The sequence below is a fragment of the Vanacampus margaritifer genome, chromosome 9 (assembly GCF_051991255.1).
Source record: "Vanacampus margaritifer isolate UIUO_Vmar chromosome 9, RoL_Vmar_1.0, whole genome shotgun sequence".
Lineage (NCBI taxonomy): Eukaryota > Metazoa > Chordata > Actinopteri > Syngnathiformes > Syngnathidae > Vanacampus > Vanacampus margaritifer.
In genome coordinates this window covers 8,997,185-9,016,008 of record NC_135440.1, presented here as the reverse complement: position 1 = coordinate 9,016,008, position 18,824 = coordinate 8,997,185, and the positions used below count along the sequence as shown (strand labels likewise).

General features: G+C 38.0%; 1 protein-coding gene across 6 annotated transcripts in view; it reads right to left on the bottom strand.

The window, feature by feature from the left end:
• oxr1a (oxidation resistance 1a) overlaps nucleotides 1-18,824 on the bottom strand; it is a 163,966-nt gene that overhangs the window by 93,290 nt on the left and 51,852 nt on the right. For 2 of the 6 annotated variants that reach the window (XM_077575835.1, XM_077575841.1), the window contains exon 1: nucleotides 15,503-15,658. The exons of 1 other annotated variant lie outside the window; for it this stretch is intronic. In XM_077575835.1, coding sequence (XP_077431961.1) covers nucleotides 15,503-15,558 — 56 coding nt within the window. In that variant the 5' untranslated portion in view covers nucleotides 15,559-15,658. Of the gene's footprint in view, nucleotides 1-15,502; nucleotides 15,659-15,719; nucleotides 15,866-18,824 lie in introns of those variants that run through there. 3 more of the 6 variants (XM_077575839.1, XM_077575842.1, XM_077575836.1) reach the window with 2 other exon arrangements.

Genomic DNA, 18,824 nt, shown 5'->3' with positions numbered 1-18,824 from the left:
GATGAAGGGTCATGCTAATTGTTTGAACTGAACACTTTTAATACTGCAAATCTACTGTGAAGGAATTAAAGCCGCATTTCTATTAAGTCTGTAAGTTAATTTCAATTGTACAGTTTGAAAGTAAACACTGATTAAGTTTATGCTTCCACTGCAGGGAATGCAGGTGGGAATGCATATAGCCACTATGAAAATTTTAGCCGTATGGACACGTGTGTATTTCAAATAAAATAAAAAAGTGACACATGCTGTATTACTGTGTTCGCTAAAAATCTTACAATACCTAACAAAACCATACTGCTTGATGATTGATGACTATGATTAATATATGCCCAAAATGTTATCCATTCAAAAGTAGAAGTGATTATTTATATTTTAGATAGACTTTTAGAAAAATTGATTGTCACGTCTATATATTCTATCCACAGAAAGTGAAACTTTGCTGCAATGCCATTTTGCCATTCATTTAGAAGAGTATTTTGAGGTCACTGATGCAGGAGGAGATGGCCTGGCTCACAATATTCATTTCAGTCGGTCCCAAAAGGTGTTAAATGGGATTGAGGTAAGTTAAAAATCTTCCACACAAAATGTATTCAAGAATGCCGTTATGGACCCACCTTTAAAGACTCAGGCTCAATTATGCCGGGGGTGTTATATCTCTCAAAAATACACGGGATGAGAGGGACCGTGTGTACTCATCCCGATTGACGGACGTAAACGGACTCCAGTCGGTGCTCAGTCCATGTATTTATCCGAGGCTTCGTGTCATTGTGAACTTGCCGCAAGTTTGGCATCGTTATTAGATGGGAATTACCGATTAACGGAAGTGCCCAGCTCTGGATACAACTAGGGATAGCAGAGTACCAATACGGTTTTGGCCCAGTCTTACATCAAGGTATCTGTACTCATGACGCTCTTGTGGCTATTTTACAATCAGGAACTACAAATTATTAATTACAGTAAATACAAAATTGTCATAGAAAAATGAGGGGTGATGGATGGATGGATGGATGGATAGACGGACGGATGGATGGATAGATAGATAGATAGATAGATAGATAGATAGATAGATAGATGGGTAGGTAGATGTAAAATATGATCTGATCATCATCTAGACACAGAGACATCAGAGACTCAACTCAAGTCGAAACAAGCCAACTCAACTAATACAACAAATACCTCTTTGCAAGACCAGCAGCCATGACACGTGCCCACATTCAGACTGGTTCAGTGGCCATGCAAAGATTTGTGGCGCAAAGTCTCCCATGTCACTTCCAGTACATCCACCAGGCTGCATAAGTAAGCAGCTACATCTGTTGTCTGTGCTGAACATGACGGACAATGCGATAGACCAGCTGGCTAACTTCCTTGGACATGATATAAAATATCAAACTGAAATACATCAAGACAGTGCGTCATTTTATTTAAATTTGACAATTTATTATCTGTGTAGTCACATTAATAAGTTGTACTTTTAATTGTTCCTACAGAAAATGTTATTGAAACCAGTGATGAATATTGAGGGACCACGGTAGATGCTGCCGCGTGGTCAAGGAATGCTGAACCTGTGTCTGGTTACCCACTTTCATATGCACAGAAAAGCCCCGTGCTAGAGCCATCTATCAATCTATCCATTTTCTAAACAGCTCCTTATTAGGGCCACAGGTGAGATGGAGCCTATTCCAGCCTACTTTGGGTGAGGGGTGGGATACTGTCTGGACTGGTTGCCAATCAATTGCAATGAAGAGCCATCCATCCATCCATCCATTTTCTTAACCGCTTATTCCTCATAAGGGTCACAGGGATGCTGGAGCCTATCCCAGCTGGCTTCGGGCAGTAGGCGGGGTACACCCTGAACTGGTTGCCAGCCAATCCAGGGCACACACAGACAAACAACCATTCACACTCATAATCACACCTAGGGACAATTTAAAGTGTTCAATTAACCTGCCATACAAGTCTTTGGAATGTGGGAGGAAACCGGAGTACCCGGAGAAAACCCACATTGGCACAGGGAGAACATGCAAACTCCACCCAGGAAGGCCGAAGCCCGGACTCGATTTCACATCCTTTGCACTGGGAGGCGGACATGCTAACCAGTGAACATATATAGAAAAATAAACATCCATTCAGAACTAAAGACAATATAGAGTCTTTAATGAACCTAAGAGCGATGTTTTTGGAATGTGGAAGGAAGCTAGAGTACCCATAGAAAACCCTCGCAAGCACAAGGAGAATATGCAAATTTCACACCAAAAGGCAAATACCCAGATTCGAACCCCCTGAATTCATGTGATGTCCTAACCCCGTCACCTGTGTTAGACCCTTCATAGACAGGTTAAAAAATTAATGTTCAAGGTTCACTTTTCAAGTAAAACTAGATTTTAGGAGGTCAGAAAATGTATTTTGAAAAAGGCAGAAAAGACATTAGAAAAAATGTCCAAAAACAAAAGAAATCCTGAAAATTAACATTAAAATGTCCCAAAATAGCCATTAAATGTTCATAAACGGGAAGAAGAGAGGCAGAAAATGACTATAATATATCCAAGGCTTCAAGTAAAAAAAAAAATCCTCAGCCTGAACTTTTTCCGGGGAGCGTGGTGCAGTGTCCAACGTGCCGATTCGTTGTTCGACCGACATCAAGTCATTAATTACTATTCGATTCTCAATGAAAACTCATGAAATTCCCGATGGCCAGTCCTTCCCAAGCGTCAGGTCATCTCTTTCATTATCAATTTATATTATTTATAAGTGGGTGCGGATTGGAGTCCCCTCTAGTGCTGCAGCTAAATACTTGGTATTCAAATATCCTAAGGAAAATTCTATTGAATAATAAGGTATTTGGATAAAAATAATATTTTCGCGTGGTCAAAGAACAATTATGAGTCAAGAAGAAATTTATAATATATTTCCACTTACTAAGATCGACCAACTTTTCATTTCTAGATAATCAACTTCTTTTTATGTATTTTTTACTTAAATTTAAATTGTGCTTAACAGCACATTATTTTCCTTTCTAGAAAGTTCGGGAGATTTTAGAGAAATCTCTCCCAATGGATTTTGGAATGACCTTCCGTTAAATATTAGGCAACCTCCCTCTCTACCCACTCTTAAAACACATCTTTGTTCTTTGGCGTTTGACTCGGCATGAGACTCATCATTGTTTCAATGTTTTATGGTGCCTGCTATATTTTGTTATTAATTTATTTAGTTTATTTACTTACCTTACTTGTGTTATTTTATTGACTCATTCATTTACCCACTTAAGATAATTATTAATTTATTTGGTATTATTTTTGTTTTACCCGCCTTTATTCCATGACTTATTTTTACTCCATGTACAGCACTTTGCATAAAATTAAATTTCGAGTTGAGTAGTCTTTGGTCTGTGAGAATAAGTGACGTCAGAACCACAGTTGTGATTTTGCCGACCGTCAACTGCACAATTGCGTGAGCTCGGTTTATTAAGGTGATCTCTAGGCACGGCAACTGTGTCCGGCTGTCAGCATCAAAGTGTGCAAATCATCCCGTCGATTAGACTGCCTTTGAAAAGAAGTCCGATAGCTATAGCCGCTAGTATTGTTAGCACGCTAACATTGTAGACGCCCGAAACACTGGCAACAGGTACCGTGCAATACAATGTCAGCGTAATTAATTCTTCTTTTAGTGTCCTTAATTGGCGATCGAACGTGATTTCTGTACAAAGTTGTTTTGTTGACTTTGCACGCAATAGTTTATGCCGGCAATAAGAACGTCAGGCAACGGCAACGTTCCGAAGGACGAGTCAAGTCGTCCGTTGCGCCGCGACGCTCCAGGGAAAAACGTCAAAATAAAATTGTTTCTTGGCATTGGGCTCCACATATTACTTGGTATGGGAAGGTTTATTTTGAAGTTGGCCTTCTCTCCGCATTGGCGGTGTTTTGCCAGACGTGTCCAATATTCCCCACATGTAAACGGTTTACTTCGCTGGATTTGTCATTGCCCTGGTGGCTCTTACGCCGTAAACCTATTATTAAAAGAATGGGCACACTTTCATAAGATGATATGAACTATTGGACGATCATCACACATTTCAATCAATCTGAAAATGGAGGATTAAATGATGGCTACTCTATATAATAATACACACATTCCAACTGCCAGCCTCAGTTAAAAGGTGGGAAGAATGCCGATTTGCTCCGGCTGTATACTAAATTTCCATGAATGTTCATATTTTATCAGCCAATGTTCTCACTTGCACATCTGGCATTTGCAAAGAAGGCACTAACTGGCTGGAGGCACCAACATCTGCCACCAATGGTGTCACTGGCACAAGCTGAACAGGTCACACATCGACACTGCCTGCTTAAGGTCAACTGCAAGTTAACGTGCGCCGTCGTGTGATTATTTGCGGTTTGCATGATGAATGTAATCGTGCCAGCAACTTACAATGATGACCGAATGCTTTCGAAGCATCTTCTGTCTGTCCATTTTCAAAATTCAACTCCTTCTTCCTACTTCTGCTCCCTTTATCCCTTCTGTCTGCTGTTGGTTGGCAGCCTGTTTGGCTCAGGCTGGTGACCCCGTGCCCCTCTGCAGCCGGCACATTTGGCAACAGTTGGTATATTCTGTTACTTGCTGAAATGCACTGTCTATATTAGCTTACTCTTGTGTGACCCAGTTGATGAAATCTTGATGAAATAGCTGACAGAAAATGTGGGCTTTTCAAAGTTGCAAATGAACAAAAAAAAAAAAAAAGCTATTAGCTAACGTTACATGAATGGAGCTTTTGGCACTTGAAAATATTTTAAATCTAGAATTAAAATTAAAAAAAGAGACTACATTATAGTTTGTGGTAATGCTGACATGAAAATGCATGCTTTTTAGGAGATTCTGTCCATTAGTATGTCGCAACAAAATTGTTCCCAAGGTGAAATTAAATATTTTACATTTCAAATGGGAATAATAATATATTAATAATAATTTTTTAAACATCTCATTGGAAGTAAATGGGGATTTTATGGATAAATATTATAGACTTATGGGATTTTTTTTTTTGGGGGGGGGGGACAATAGTACCATGAATGGCATGAATATTTGAACTACAATGAAGTTGGAAAAATTAGAATTAGTCAAAAAAATGTGGAGCTTAAATAATAATGATGATAATAAAAACTGTATTTTGAGTCTTATTTTGAGATCAATGTGGTAGGGATGAGTTGAACAGTAAAGTTGGAATTGTTTAAATCCATCAAAAACTGTGGAAATTAGAGAAAAATAAAATAAATACTAATTTGGGGCTTTTACTTACTTGACATTTTGAGAGAAAAATGTGGAAGTGATGAGCTGACAAGTGTTTGAGTTCCATTTTACATTCTATTGACTTAGGGGCACTTCCAAGTTGAATGTGTAAATGTTTTTTTGTTTTTTTAGGGTGTTGAAAACAGTAATATTTGGAGAAACTGATGACAAAAATTGTAGCCCGGAAGGACTGAATTTTTGGATTATGTTGAAGTTAGAATGGCGAGAATCGGTCAAGAAATAGGGAAGGAGAAGCATGTAAAAAAAAAAGAAGTGTTGAATATGTGAATGTGAATATGCTGAGTTGAGTAGAGTCGGTACCGTGCAGTGGAAAAGCATCAATATCAAACCTAAAGTTTGTGTGTGTTGTGTGTGTGAAATGAGCTAGCAGTAAGGTGAGACATGAAGTAGCGGGCCAGAGAAAGATGTCGAATTCCTCCCACAGGATATGAACAAGACAAAAGGTGTTAAGATGTTGGAAAAAAAGAAGAGTTGCACAACAAAGAGTGACAGTTGAGATGGCCATTGAAAATGAAGATAAAGCCTTCAGCACTTCCAGTGGTGGGTGTCATCCCATCAAAAAGACTAGCACACAGGACAGAAATACATGTGGTGGCGTTAGTTCCAGGGTTGTTATAGTATTGGAATTTTTCATTTTTGTTAGTTTTCATTCCGTTTTGAATTTGTTTTTTAAATTTAGTTAGTTGTAATTAGTTTTCAGGGTGGTTCTGTTAGTTTCATTAGTTTGAGTTATTTCATAAATGCTTAGTTTAAGTTTAGTTTTAGTTGGTTTAAGTATTAGTTGTTTTTTTTAAGTGTGTATTACTTGAGCGCAATATTTAAAAAACACCATGGGAGCAACCTCATCTGAAGGTGCTTTTCTATTGGCTGCTGCTAGATGACGTCACTTTTTGTGTGACACACTTTCAAATGTCCTTATTCCGGTTAATATAAAATGAAATCATCCCCAAAGGTTCATGCATTAAATTGATTACCAAAGACTAAAACAAAGGACATTTTTGCTATAATTATAGTTAGTTTTAGTTTTTTAAAAAACATTTTCGTTTTTATTTTATTTCGTTAACGAAATTGTTTTTCGAATTTTAGTTTTAGTTTTTTCGTTAAGTTTTAGTTAACTAAAATAACCTTGGCTACTTCACACGACACATTCCGTTATACTATGTGAATTCATATTGCACATAGTTGTTCGACCATTTTCTTTTTCTTTTTTTGCTTGACATAGTTAGTATGAAGGGATTTAAATAATAATAAAGAAATCACACGACGTACCATCACAACATTCACAAGTCGACTACTGAGCGCACCAAATTCCCTGCAGCTGTTTTAATTTGTGTTGTTTGATGTGTTGTTGTTTTGCTCGTATTATTTTGGTTTTGTTTCATGTTTATTGAATATAGATGTTGTGTCCAAACTGTTGACTAGTAACATATCAGATGACTGACTTGATGTTTTGTTGATCTGAAAATGTCAAATTATAACACAGCAACTTGGCTGTGAAAACACCTTAAAATGAATTGGTAATATATCCACACACTGGATTTACTGCACGTGGCACGAATATGCCGTGTTAAATGCTGGAGGATCAATGAATCAGTAAATCAGGGGCAAAATTTTAATCAATACATCCTGAAGGTGCAGCTGATAAAAAAGGTTGATGGATGGTGCTGCTTTTGCTTAAATACGGACTACATGAAGCCTCATTATCATGGATGTTTCCTTTTTCATTTCAGAGAAGATGCCATAAATGACTCTATTAGAAACAAAGATGTTAATGGATGATTGGAGTGATTTGATTTTTTTTTTGTGTGTGCTCCTTTACTAAATTGGCACAGTGAAGAGATATTAAAGCCTCGTACAAATGCTTAACTACACGGGGGTTGTGGTGTGCAGTGCAAAGCCTGAAATTGACAGTCAAGTGTGACATAAGATGTTTTGACAGTTGCATGTGGCCTCAGTTGCACGGCTGTGATAATACTGCTGCAGGCAATGTTATTTGCATATCATTTAAGGATGTTATTCCTTGTTGTCTTTTTCTTGCCAGCAAGGTGCGCTCTGTTTGTTAGCTTGATGCAAGAGGCATTAGTGCCTTTAGAGGTTTTGATATTTCATATTCCATTACATCAAACTATGTCTGCATAGAATATAATTGATCTTGAAATATAATCATCCTGATTTCCGTAGCGATTTTGCGGAGCAGCTTGGATTCAACACACAAAATAGAGGTTTTGTGACACTGCAATAAAGCAATGCAGCACTGAGTGAACTTGGCCTCATATGCAAATTAGCCGAGTCAACAATAAATCGACAATAATAATACAAGACAAGGAACGGAAGTACACCAGAGTCTATGTGGAGTGACTTGCATTCTCCGTCTCCACATTTCTCACGGCATTTCTTTAAGGCCAAGTACAACATTCTATTCTTATTATGTAACAATCAGATGACAACTAAGGCTGTTTATTATTTAAAAATACATACAATATACGTATACATGTAATCATGTGCAACACTATTTAAAAAAATTGAAACAACAAAAATCTTCTATTGAAAAAGAGAAAAGTAGAATTGATTGATTTGATTTGCAATTTCAAATCACACTGTGATGCTTTGAAATGTGGTGCAGTCAGATGTTTATGTATGTGGACACAACCAATAACAACAACATAATAAGGTAGTTGTTAATATCATATTGTGCCTCTTTGATATGCTTACCCTGTAAAAACACATAGTCACTTACTATTACCGTGCCTTGCAGACAATGCAGCCGACAGCCGAGACCTTTAAACCGTGTCCGTGTGCCACACAATACTATGGGGTCTTTATACCACAGAGGTTCTTCACTACAAACATTAGAGTAATATGTAATGAAAGCCCTGATTATAAGATCACCTTTGTGTCTTGTATTATAAATGCATGTCTGACGTTTCTAACAAATCGATCTGTATCAAAATCAGTTAAGAATTGAATGAGTTATGATGAATTTACTGGAGCCAAACATTGTAAGAAAGAAAAGTTCCGGTCAAAGATTGCGGCTAGGTCTTGTGTCCTCAACCAGCTAAGGCTCCCTCTAGTGATGGCGTCACTTGACTTTTTGGAAATTAAGAGCTACTTCTTAGGTGCTGCTAATGCAAAAGGCAACCAGTTTCATACACTTCTGAAATAACACATTTGATGAAATTATTTGGGGGTAAATCTTCTCATCATCGTTGGCTAGCTAGCTATCTAGCGTCTTCCCGAATGCTATAGTTTGATTGTCCTACAGTACTGACCTTTGAGCAATACAGTACTAAAATAGGATTTTAAAATATTGCTGTTGACAACTTCACACTAATGTAAGTTACATGAATTTTTAATCACTACTGCCACCTGTGGCCAAAAAATTAAACTGCATTTTCCCTTCTTCACATTACACAACACGCACGACGTCGCATCTGCAGAGGGCCAATTTCAAACCCAAATTCTGTCTGAAATCTATTGGCAAGAGTACTACTCATTGTGAACAGCTATGGTGTTAATCTACTAATTGGAAGATGTTTCAGTTATAAATGGTCAAATAAAAAGGCTATTCTAAAGATAGTTCGGGCCAAATTGTTACAGAGAGCAGAGCAGCAAAACAATTGCAACAAAAATATGAGATGTATTATTTATTTATCCATCCATTTTCTTAACTGCTTATTCCTCACAAGGGTCGCGGGGAAGGGGGGGGGGGGTGCTGGCCGGCTTCAGGCAGTAGGCGGGGTACACCCTGAACTGGTTGCCAGCAAGCCAGAATTGCAAGGCACACAGAGACGAACAACCATCCACACTCCCAATCACACCTAGGAACAATTTAGAGTGTTCAATTAACCTGTCATGCATGTCTTTGGAATGTTGGAGGAAACCGGAGAACCCGGAGAAAACCAAAACAGGTACGGGGAGATCATGCAAACTCCACCCAGGAAGGTCAAAGCCCGGACTCGATCTCTCCTCAGCACTGGGATGCGGACGTGCTAACCAGTCACCTACCGTGCCGCCATTATTTATTTATTTATTTAATTTCAGAATAGCAATACAACCCTGGAGGCTGCTAAAGTGGTCTTTGGGTGCCACCCATGGGCACCACGTTGGTGGTTGTTTGTTTATCTCTATGGTGTGTGTGTGTATGGTGTGTGTCTTTTGGATTTCACAATGTAGCTGTTCACTGTTCTATTATTGTCTCTGTAGCCACGTATTCAATTACATGCTAACATGCTAACATAGTAGGTTCCCGTCCGTTTTAGCGTGGTTTCAGCCAGACTTCCGTGAAAAGTGTACCGTACACCTAAACGCTCTATCACATTAGCTTAGCAATCTCTCTCCTTTATTGGTATGTAACATGCTCAGCTACTCCTCATCCACATTTAACAATGCTTATTAGAAATTAACCGTATTTGCCGCCACATAAGTGAGGATTAGTTACTTAAGGATCTATATTTGCAGCAAGCAAGTGCATACTGTAAACATTCAGTGAAAGTTAGCTTAGCACCTAGAATTCCCCCAGTTCGTGAGCAGCTGGCAATGAAAGTTGGATGGGTGACTGTGCAACATCACAGGAATGCACACTTTTTTGTTTGTTCACACATTTGTTTATATATATATATATATATATATATATATATATATATATATATATATATATATATATATATATATTAGGGGTGTGAATTGCCTAGTACCTGGCGATTCGATTCGTATCACGATTCATAGGTCACGATTCGATTTGATACCGATTAATCCTGATACGAATCTATAAAGTGATTATTGCGATTTTTTTTTTTTTTTTACTTAAATTTAGAATATAGAAAAAAAAACGAATCAGTAAACTTGTACATGTACACTGTAAGATTTGTATGAAAATGTATATATTTATCTGAAAATTTAGGCTTATAACTGAGCCACTGCATTTACAGTAACAGGTTGCAGTCTGTTTGAACAGCACTGAAATAAAATTTTAAGGCTTAATGTTCCATTAATATAACATTCTTCCATGTGTAATGTGTGAATCCTAACCCTAAGTAAGACGTTTTGTTGAATATTCCCATAAAAAATTGATGTTTAAAAATCGATTCGGCCGCATATCGAATCGATTCGAGAATTGCGCGCTGTAATATCGCGATATATAGCCGAATTGATTTTTTTCTAACTCCCCTAATATATATATATATATATATATATATATATATATATATATATATACACAGCAAGCACCGGCAGATTCTCTGTAAATTTCACTAATGAATCAGGCAAAATTTAGCTCTCAGTCAAAAGGAATGACATCCACATGCAATTACTGTACTACTTTCCTATTTAGACGAGACTTTGTCAGCTTTGAGTTTTTCAGTGACTAGCTGGGGATTGGCTTTACAGAAAAATAGTCAATAATAAAACAACAAATATGAGGGGGATTATTGTATTGCAAAAGAAGATCTAATATTTTGGAAAATGATATATGTGCTGCCAAATACAGATGGTACCATGAGACGGTACAAATGAGACAAAGTGGGCATCACTGACTGAGTTGTTCCAAACTTTCTTCCAACGCCGCTATACTTGATATTCCACTGGGCGTTCAGTTCAATTGAGACATCTGTTGGTTTCTAGCAGCTCGGCCCCCATAAGCACACCTCCCTCACAAAAACGCATCGTCAGAGGAATTTGGATGAACTGCCCAGCTGCTTTCAAGTTAATAAGCGACAATCATGAATGAGCTTAGGTATAAGATCATGTTTTGCTGAGTAAACTGTGATGAAGCACGCTGCGGGTAAACTGAGTTAAACAGCTGTCGCGTTCTAACTTTCTCTTGGATGCAGAGAATATTTATATGGACAACTACTGTATGTGCATTCTTTTGTTGCCATCATTTCAACGACATTTCAATTAGGGCCAGTGGCTCTTCGTATGCTATTTACAATGCTGTTTCTGCTCTGAATTGAAAGACAACTTCTATATTTAATGACGAGCGGACATTAGTTGCCAGTCAATCGCAGGGTCTTGCTTTTCTCCTTCACTGACCACCACTGATGGCCGTAGTGTGCTGATGTGGAAAGCTGCTGACATAAAACACATGACGTCAGCTAAACGACCTCACCCTCCACCACACACACACACACACTGATAATAAAAAAACAAGCAGGCGAAAGCTCCGTCTTTGCTTTGTCCTTGTCATGTTGACTCTTCCTCCCCTCTTTACCCAGCGCCTTATCCTATCCAGTGAGCGCCAACCCCAGCTGCGTTTTTTTTTTTTTTAGATGCATGGAGACGAACACAGCAGGATGAAGGAACAACTTCTCTTTATTCCGCCTCTCTCTCTGCCCCCAAGAGCATCTTCTGCACCACTGCTCTGCCACCACCAATTCATCACCACAAACCTCCCGCAAACTTCCAAAACAAATGTTCTGACTTCTGCTCCAACACGCACACACTTGTCAAACTTGATAAATAAATCTTCAGAGTTTTTGTTTACTGTGTAAATTTACAGGGGCTAAAAGCAATTATGGGAGTGTAAGCATTGCTAAGTGTTATATAAAAACACGCATAACAATAACCCGCCGCTATTTGGGGACAGGGATCGTGACTACTACGGCTAGCACAAAACCATGTCACTGACTCTACCCTAAAAATGTTTTTAAATTGCCTTTATTCATAATCCAAACTGTAAATATAGATATAAAAAATGTCCCACAAAACTCTAATGACGATCTAATAACTATCATTAACTCATTCACTGCCATTAACGGCTATAGATGTCCAAAATTTATTTAAACTATTTCTATTAGTTTCATTTTTTTTTTACTTTTGTTAACGAGAGTATGAAAACCTAGATTTTTTTGGGGGACATTCAGAACAGATATAACATTTGTGATTAACTAGTGAAGTCATGTGATTAACTACAATTACAAATGTTAATCACCTGATGCCCCTAATTAAAAAAGAAAGAAAATATTATAAAAAAATTAGGGGTGTCAGACAATTAATTTTTTTATTGTAATTAATCGCATGACTTCAATAGTTAACTCATGATTAATCACAAATTTTATATCTGTTTTAAATGTACAATAAAAAAAATTCTAGGTTTTCATACTCTTGTTAACAAAAGTGGGAAAAAAATGTGAAACTAATAGAAATAGTTCAAATGAATTTTCGACGTCTATAGCCGTCAATGGCAGTGAATGAGGTCATCTCAATTATTTATCATGGTAGCAAAAACGCCATTATTTTTATTGCACCACTTTTCAACAAACTGCTTTCAGCGCAACATGAAACTTTAAAACAAATTGATTATTATTTTAGAACATATGATAACTAATTAAAAAAAAAAATCAAATTTACTAATGAATTTCAAATTTATCAAGGGCTTACTGAAAATATGCTATAATATTATTTGATGTCACTTTTACTGAATCCAAAACAAGTCTAGAAAACGGATGTTGATGCATTGCTTACAGAGCCTAACCATGTGCATGCCCAATGCTGGTTGGCTGACAAAATGATTTAGTTAATATACCACAGAGCCCACATTTTAAAAGTAAAATATTGCCGATAATCAGGTTAATTCAATTGCACTCTAAAAAGAGATGTTTTGAACCAATTTAAGATGACAAATTGAATTGTTGACCAACTTTAAAAAAATCCTTAAATTGGTAACACACGATTTAATTAAGTTAATCCAAAATTAATATATTAAGTTTAATAAATTATGTGTTCATTAAACTTAATATATTTACTTACTTCAAGTGAGTATATTAAGTTTAATTAACTCATAATTAAACTTAAAGAGGAAGTCAAATTCTTGACAATAATATATGTGACCTCACTAGTCTAAACATGACATTCTGATTAATATTACATCTGTGGAATATGAGTTACGCAGCGAAATGCAGCCGCTTTTATCCATCTCAGGGGGCGGCCATTTTGTCACTTGTTGTCGACTGAAGATGACATCAATGTTGTTCAGGTCTCAGGTAACAATTCAGCTGAGCTTCAGAAAACAGGTGAGCTGTGATTGGTCCATGCCTGAGACCTGAACAACATTACCCAGGTTTCCATCTAATTGTTTCAAATTTTTAAAGCAAATTTACTGAAAATACGCAAAACGGACATGCAACGTATGCCCGTTTCTATTTGTTCTTCTTTTGCGAAAATTGAGAGGGGACTCCGCCGCTGTAGGTGGCGGTATACACCGTAGAGATGGGATCCACCAGTAATTTAAAAGAAGAAGACCAGGAAGCGACTGCGCCGTGCGATGACGTCGTTTTGAGTTTGCTTTTGTAATTCTTGATAAGCCATAGCATTTCTTTACTGTTTTCCATCTAAAATTGCATTAATATCCACTTCTTTAATTGATTATTACAAAAAGATTTATGTTTTGTCTTCCCCCCAAACATACCTTTGCTTTATCGTCCGACATTGCTTTGTGACTACAAAAGTACGTATGACGTAATATCTGGTCAAAACTTGCCACGTGTATCCGGTCTTGCCAGCGGTTATTCGCAAAACCTGTTTCTAAAGCCAAAATGAGCATTTTCCTTTTGGGCCTTTTTTCGAATACTATTTAATAATAATACTATTATTGATTTCATCTTCAGTTGGCAGCAAGTGGCAAAATGGCCGCCCCCTGAGGTGGACAAAAATGGCTGGTTTTTGCTTCGTAACTCATATTCCACAAATGTAATATTAATCAGAATGTCATGTTTCGACCAGTGAGGTCACATATAACATTAGTGTTGAGAAATGTTTAAGGTTTATTTATAGAAGCGTGGAGCTGCCAATGTGGAGTAGACATTTTTGTATGTGATTTTTTTTTAATTTTATTGTATGTGAGCACATGGCTTCAATCAGATGTGGACAAGGTGAGGACGTGTAAATGTCACTGCAACAAATTGGGTTGAATGTAAATGAATAGATTCACTGTGGTGATCAAGAGCATCATTGAGTATTTATGACCTTGTTTGTTGACTTCATGTAAGCAGGGGTTGGTCAAAACAAGCATTGTTATTGATCTCCATCCAGCTACGCGTACCTGTAAATGTTAAATAACACTGCTTCCAGATATAGCCACAACTGGAATAACATAAAGGGTATATATTTAGCTGTTAGGTTAAAAAGGTCAAAACCCCTGCAAAGGTGCAACATCCTCCTCATTGCCCTCTTGCTTATTCCTGCAGACTGCATTTATCAGACTGTATGTGGGTCTTGGCTCTTGCCAACACTTTTTATTGGATCAAAGTGGATTAAAGGTACATTAGTTGAGATTAGAATCATGTCAGACGCTTTGCAAGGGTTGGTTTCATTGTAAAGGTAGGGATAAGAAATGAAGCGCTTATACAATAGACTTTGTAAATGATTATTTGATTTGTGAATTCACAGCTACATGAGCACTCCCCTGAACGTGCATTTCAGTTAAGTTAAGCGAAAGCAACCATGACAGCAAAGCATGTGTACATTCACACTTGTGTAATTGTGTCCAACTGCAGACAGTCGCCCGGAGCAACTGAGCTGTTGCGCAACACGTTTGTCATTGTCAGGAGAGCAAAGAAGCCTTCATAATGTGGCGGCAACATTTCATAAAAATGCTTTCAGTTATGTTTTATCACACATTTATTATTGCACCATTTTAATGAAAGAAACCTAGTTGTTGAATTGGCATTCTTTTAATTCAGTACACAAGGTGCGTGTGGAGACCAGTTCTTCACAAAACATGCCTCAAGACAAAACATTTTATGTGGTCATAAAAGCACATAAAAAATAAATTTTTAAAAATGTCATTGTGAAACCATGGTTTAAGATTGTTTTCACTTAATGTCCATAACTGCTCTCAATGAGGTCCTAATTAGGCAAACCAAACAATAGCAATGAGAGTCAAAAGGCTTGTTAATCAAGACGCTATATCCGCTGCTGAAGATTTACCTGGCCTTTGATGAATGTTTTCACAACGCACCTCTGACACATCTAATTGTTTCCTGCACAAGTCCAATAAACCTCTGCAATCTCTTCATTCTGTCCCCAAGGGAGGAAATGCTACAGCATGTATTTTCATTTGGACATGAACACCTTTCACAATGAATTGACTGAAAATAGCTTCTAAATGATAGATGATACATTCGGGGGAAATCAAGTATGGGCGACTGTACTTCAGGAGTTTGTTATTAAACTGTAAAACAAAACAAAAACTGAAGCACTCACGTACAAGAGAAAGCACTGGCAGTGTTCCCTGTTGATTTTCCTGAGAGAGCACCAATACATCCAAAAGGCTTTTCTCGTATTTTTCTATTAATAGTTCATATTTGCACTGCAAAATGCATTATGCTTGCAGATTTCTTCAAAGCAAATCTTCCAAATGCCAACAGCAAGAGAAATTGCTTTGCACTACGAGGGGGGAACCAGTGAAAAGGCTTAGTACATACCTAGCGGCTTTCTGAGCAGGTTCCATTGAGTCTTGTGAAGAAAACATAATACTGTAGTGGAAACCGATCACTCAAACTGCTTAACTAAACCAGTGGAAAAGGCCTGTCATGTGACCATGTCCTCATTAGGAGAGTAGGGCACTGTGCAAATTTATTTACCTAATATAACCCCGACAAGCAAGGAGGTGGCGGATGAGAGGAGGACTTGACCTGGCTAAGCCTATAACAGTGAGTGAGCCTGTTACTGATGCCTGAGCCAAGAACAAGGTGGCAGGGAGGACATGCATACACGTGCATGAGAGTACGTAGGTAAACAAGAAGGAAGCTAAGAGATGGTAGCTCTCATAATTTGGAATGAAACCCAAATTTTCAGGCACAATATACCTGAAACTGTCAATCATTGTGTGTGATGTCACACAAGTCAGATCATCTCATGAAACTTCATCTTAGACAGGTACATAAAAGCAGCTCTTTTCACCATGGAAAATTTCATAGAATACTGTGAGCAAAAACTAAGTTCAAAGTGATGGAATAGGAAGTTTTAGTGGAAAAGGCAAACAATAAATGAGTTACAGAAATTAAATTGTTTCTGTAACAGCTTTGTTTGATTATTCTTTCTCTGTCCCTCTTAAACTTGCCAGCAAGCGGAATTCTCGCAGTATTTCTGAGTACACAAACTCCAGAGATCTTGTACCGCTCCCGCTGATATGTTTGCAGCCGATCTTTTTTAGGTCGGACCAATCAGGCGTTGTTCGGGTGTGCCGAAATTAAGAAGCGCCGATGGCGGGGGGAAACAAACAAACCGAACAGACGAATGAACACTTCAATTAATTATGTTCTCACAGAATTACTCACCATTTCCTTGTTGAATATTGAAAAGCGAGAGGCGCTTCGTGCATTTTTAACTGGCAATTTTTTTTTCTCTTTTTCCCGAAGACGAGACCAAAGACGACATTTTTCATGGGTCCCTTGATTGGTCAAAACAAACGTGCAAAGATGCCGCATCGTCCAATCAGCTCGAACTATTGTACATCAAGTCCCACCTTTACCTAACCGAGTGAAGTTGCAGATTGATAATGTGAAGAACTCACTTGAGTGAATCATAATTATCAATCTGGCTTGTGAGGTTATGTCCCTCCCTCTCTAAACAGTTTTGCTAAACTATTTTGGGAGAAGCCAGCACAAATTTCCATAGTGCTGAAATGACCCAGAAGTGCAAAAATGCAGCGTTGGTGTCATAGGTAATATATGAGATGAGTCCTTCTTGTGATTGGCTCCAAGCCAATGTTGGATTCTAGCATTTCAAAGCTGTTTACATTCAGGCCATTTCGCTTGCACCATGTCATCCTGGTTAGCATAGTTGGTGGCCTTTGCACCTGCCTTTTAAGGCCATATCTACTGAGGGGGGAAACGTTTGCGAAGGTAGCGAATGTTTATTTTCCGTCAGGGTTTGTTCAAGATCACAATGTTTGCGAAATGTTCAGTTTTTTTTTTTGTCGATATGTTTAGCGATCGTCAGGTTCTTGAACGAACCCTGGTGAGAAATCAACATTTGTTACCTTTGCTAAAACTCGTAAAACGTTCACCCCTGAGCTGCTCCGACCTGCTAATTGCTTTATATTATTAAAAATGGGCTGTGGGTCTACCTCTTGACACACGCAAACACACACTTTTTAGACAGCTGCAAGTTCTGGTTGGATGAAACTTCCACTGCGGAAAAGCTATTCTTTTTGCAGTAGTTTTAAATAGCTTACCTTTCACTCAAATTCTTCGTCACATTGTAAGAGGTAGATTCAAATCAAAGATCAGGCAGTATCCTAAAACTTGATCGACTCTGTGCATGTGCTTGTTGTCGCGTATGTGTGGAACCAATTTTGCAGCTGGAATAGATTTGGTACTGACAGGTGTAATGCATGACTTCTTCTTTCTTTTTGCGGTTGTCAGGTGCTTTTGGTGCATTATCAACACCTTATTAAAACTCATTCAAACCCAAAAACATATAAATATGTTTTTTAATACTTTGTCCTTCAGTCCCAAAAACATATTAATAGGATTTTTGTTTTTTTATGCTAGAGCATACAGAAGGTTTTGATGTGGCTTCTGGCCGGAAGAGGTCGCTTAAAGCAATGGTAAATTTTACAAAAAATGGCCAGCAGGTGGCAGCAGAGTATAAGAGATCAGCCATGTTGCAACAAGCTCTTCTTGTTATTGTTTTCACCAGGAATGTGAATAATGATGAAACTTAACTATATTCTAATACCAATTGCTGCAAAATGCAAATAGATAGAAATGTACTTTTTTCCTGATGAAAGAAGATACCCCAAATTTTCTTTTGGTAGGTTCCATGTTTTTATAGCAATAGAACACAATAGTCTGTGGGCCTTGCAAAATCAGTCAAAATCCAGTAAAACAGCCGGGAGCGAAGGGGGTTGCTTCAGTGAAGAAGGCTGGGAGTAAATAAGTTAAATGGAGTGCATGGCGGCGACAGACATTAATGAGAGAAATAAAAACATATGTTGCAGCTGAGCATCAGTCGCAGGACCAGCCAAGCTATGACTCATAGTCCGAAAAAAATGGTAATCGTCTGGGAGGGTCAAAAAAGTTAATAAAACATTTATTGTACACTTAAACACTAAGAGAGCAACAGTTTGACTCGGCAATAAAATATTTCAATTCTTGACGGTTTTGAAATAAGACACTATGGTAGTTTTACCTGGATTAGGTTTAACTTTGGAGGTTGTACTGTAGAAGAGAGAAACGAAAGCTTGGCAAGTGTGTTGTTGTGTGTGGTGCCTGCTGTGTATATCCTGAGCGGCCACCCTCCAAGGCCATGTCACTTTGGGTCTTGTCCAGGTGGTAAAAGCATAAGGGCTCCTGGTGGCAGGGATGTGCAACACTCAGCCATCTGGCGATGAGTCACTCTGTCCCCACTCCTGTGGCTTTGACTGAGTACAAGATTTTAACCCATCACATTATGTGTTAGTATGCGCATGCATGCGAGCATGTGAAAAAGAGAGAAGCTGAAATGCATCAGCATTGGATTTAATGTGATGTTAACTCAGCAGAAGCGTAATCTTTAAACGTCTGAACTTGACAGACTCTGGA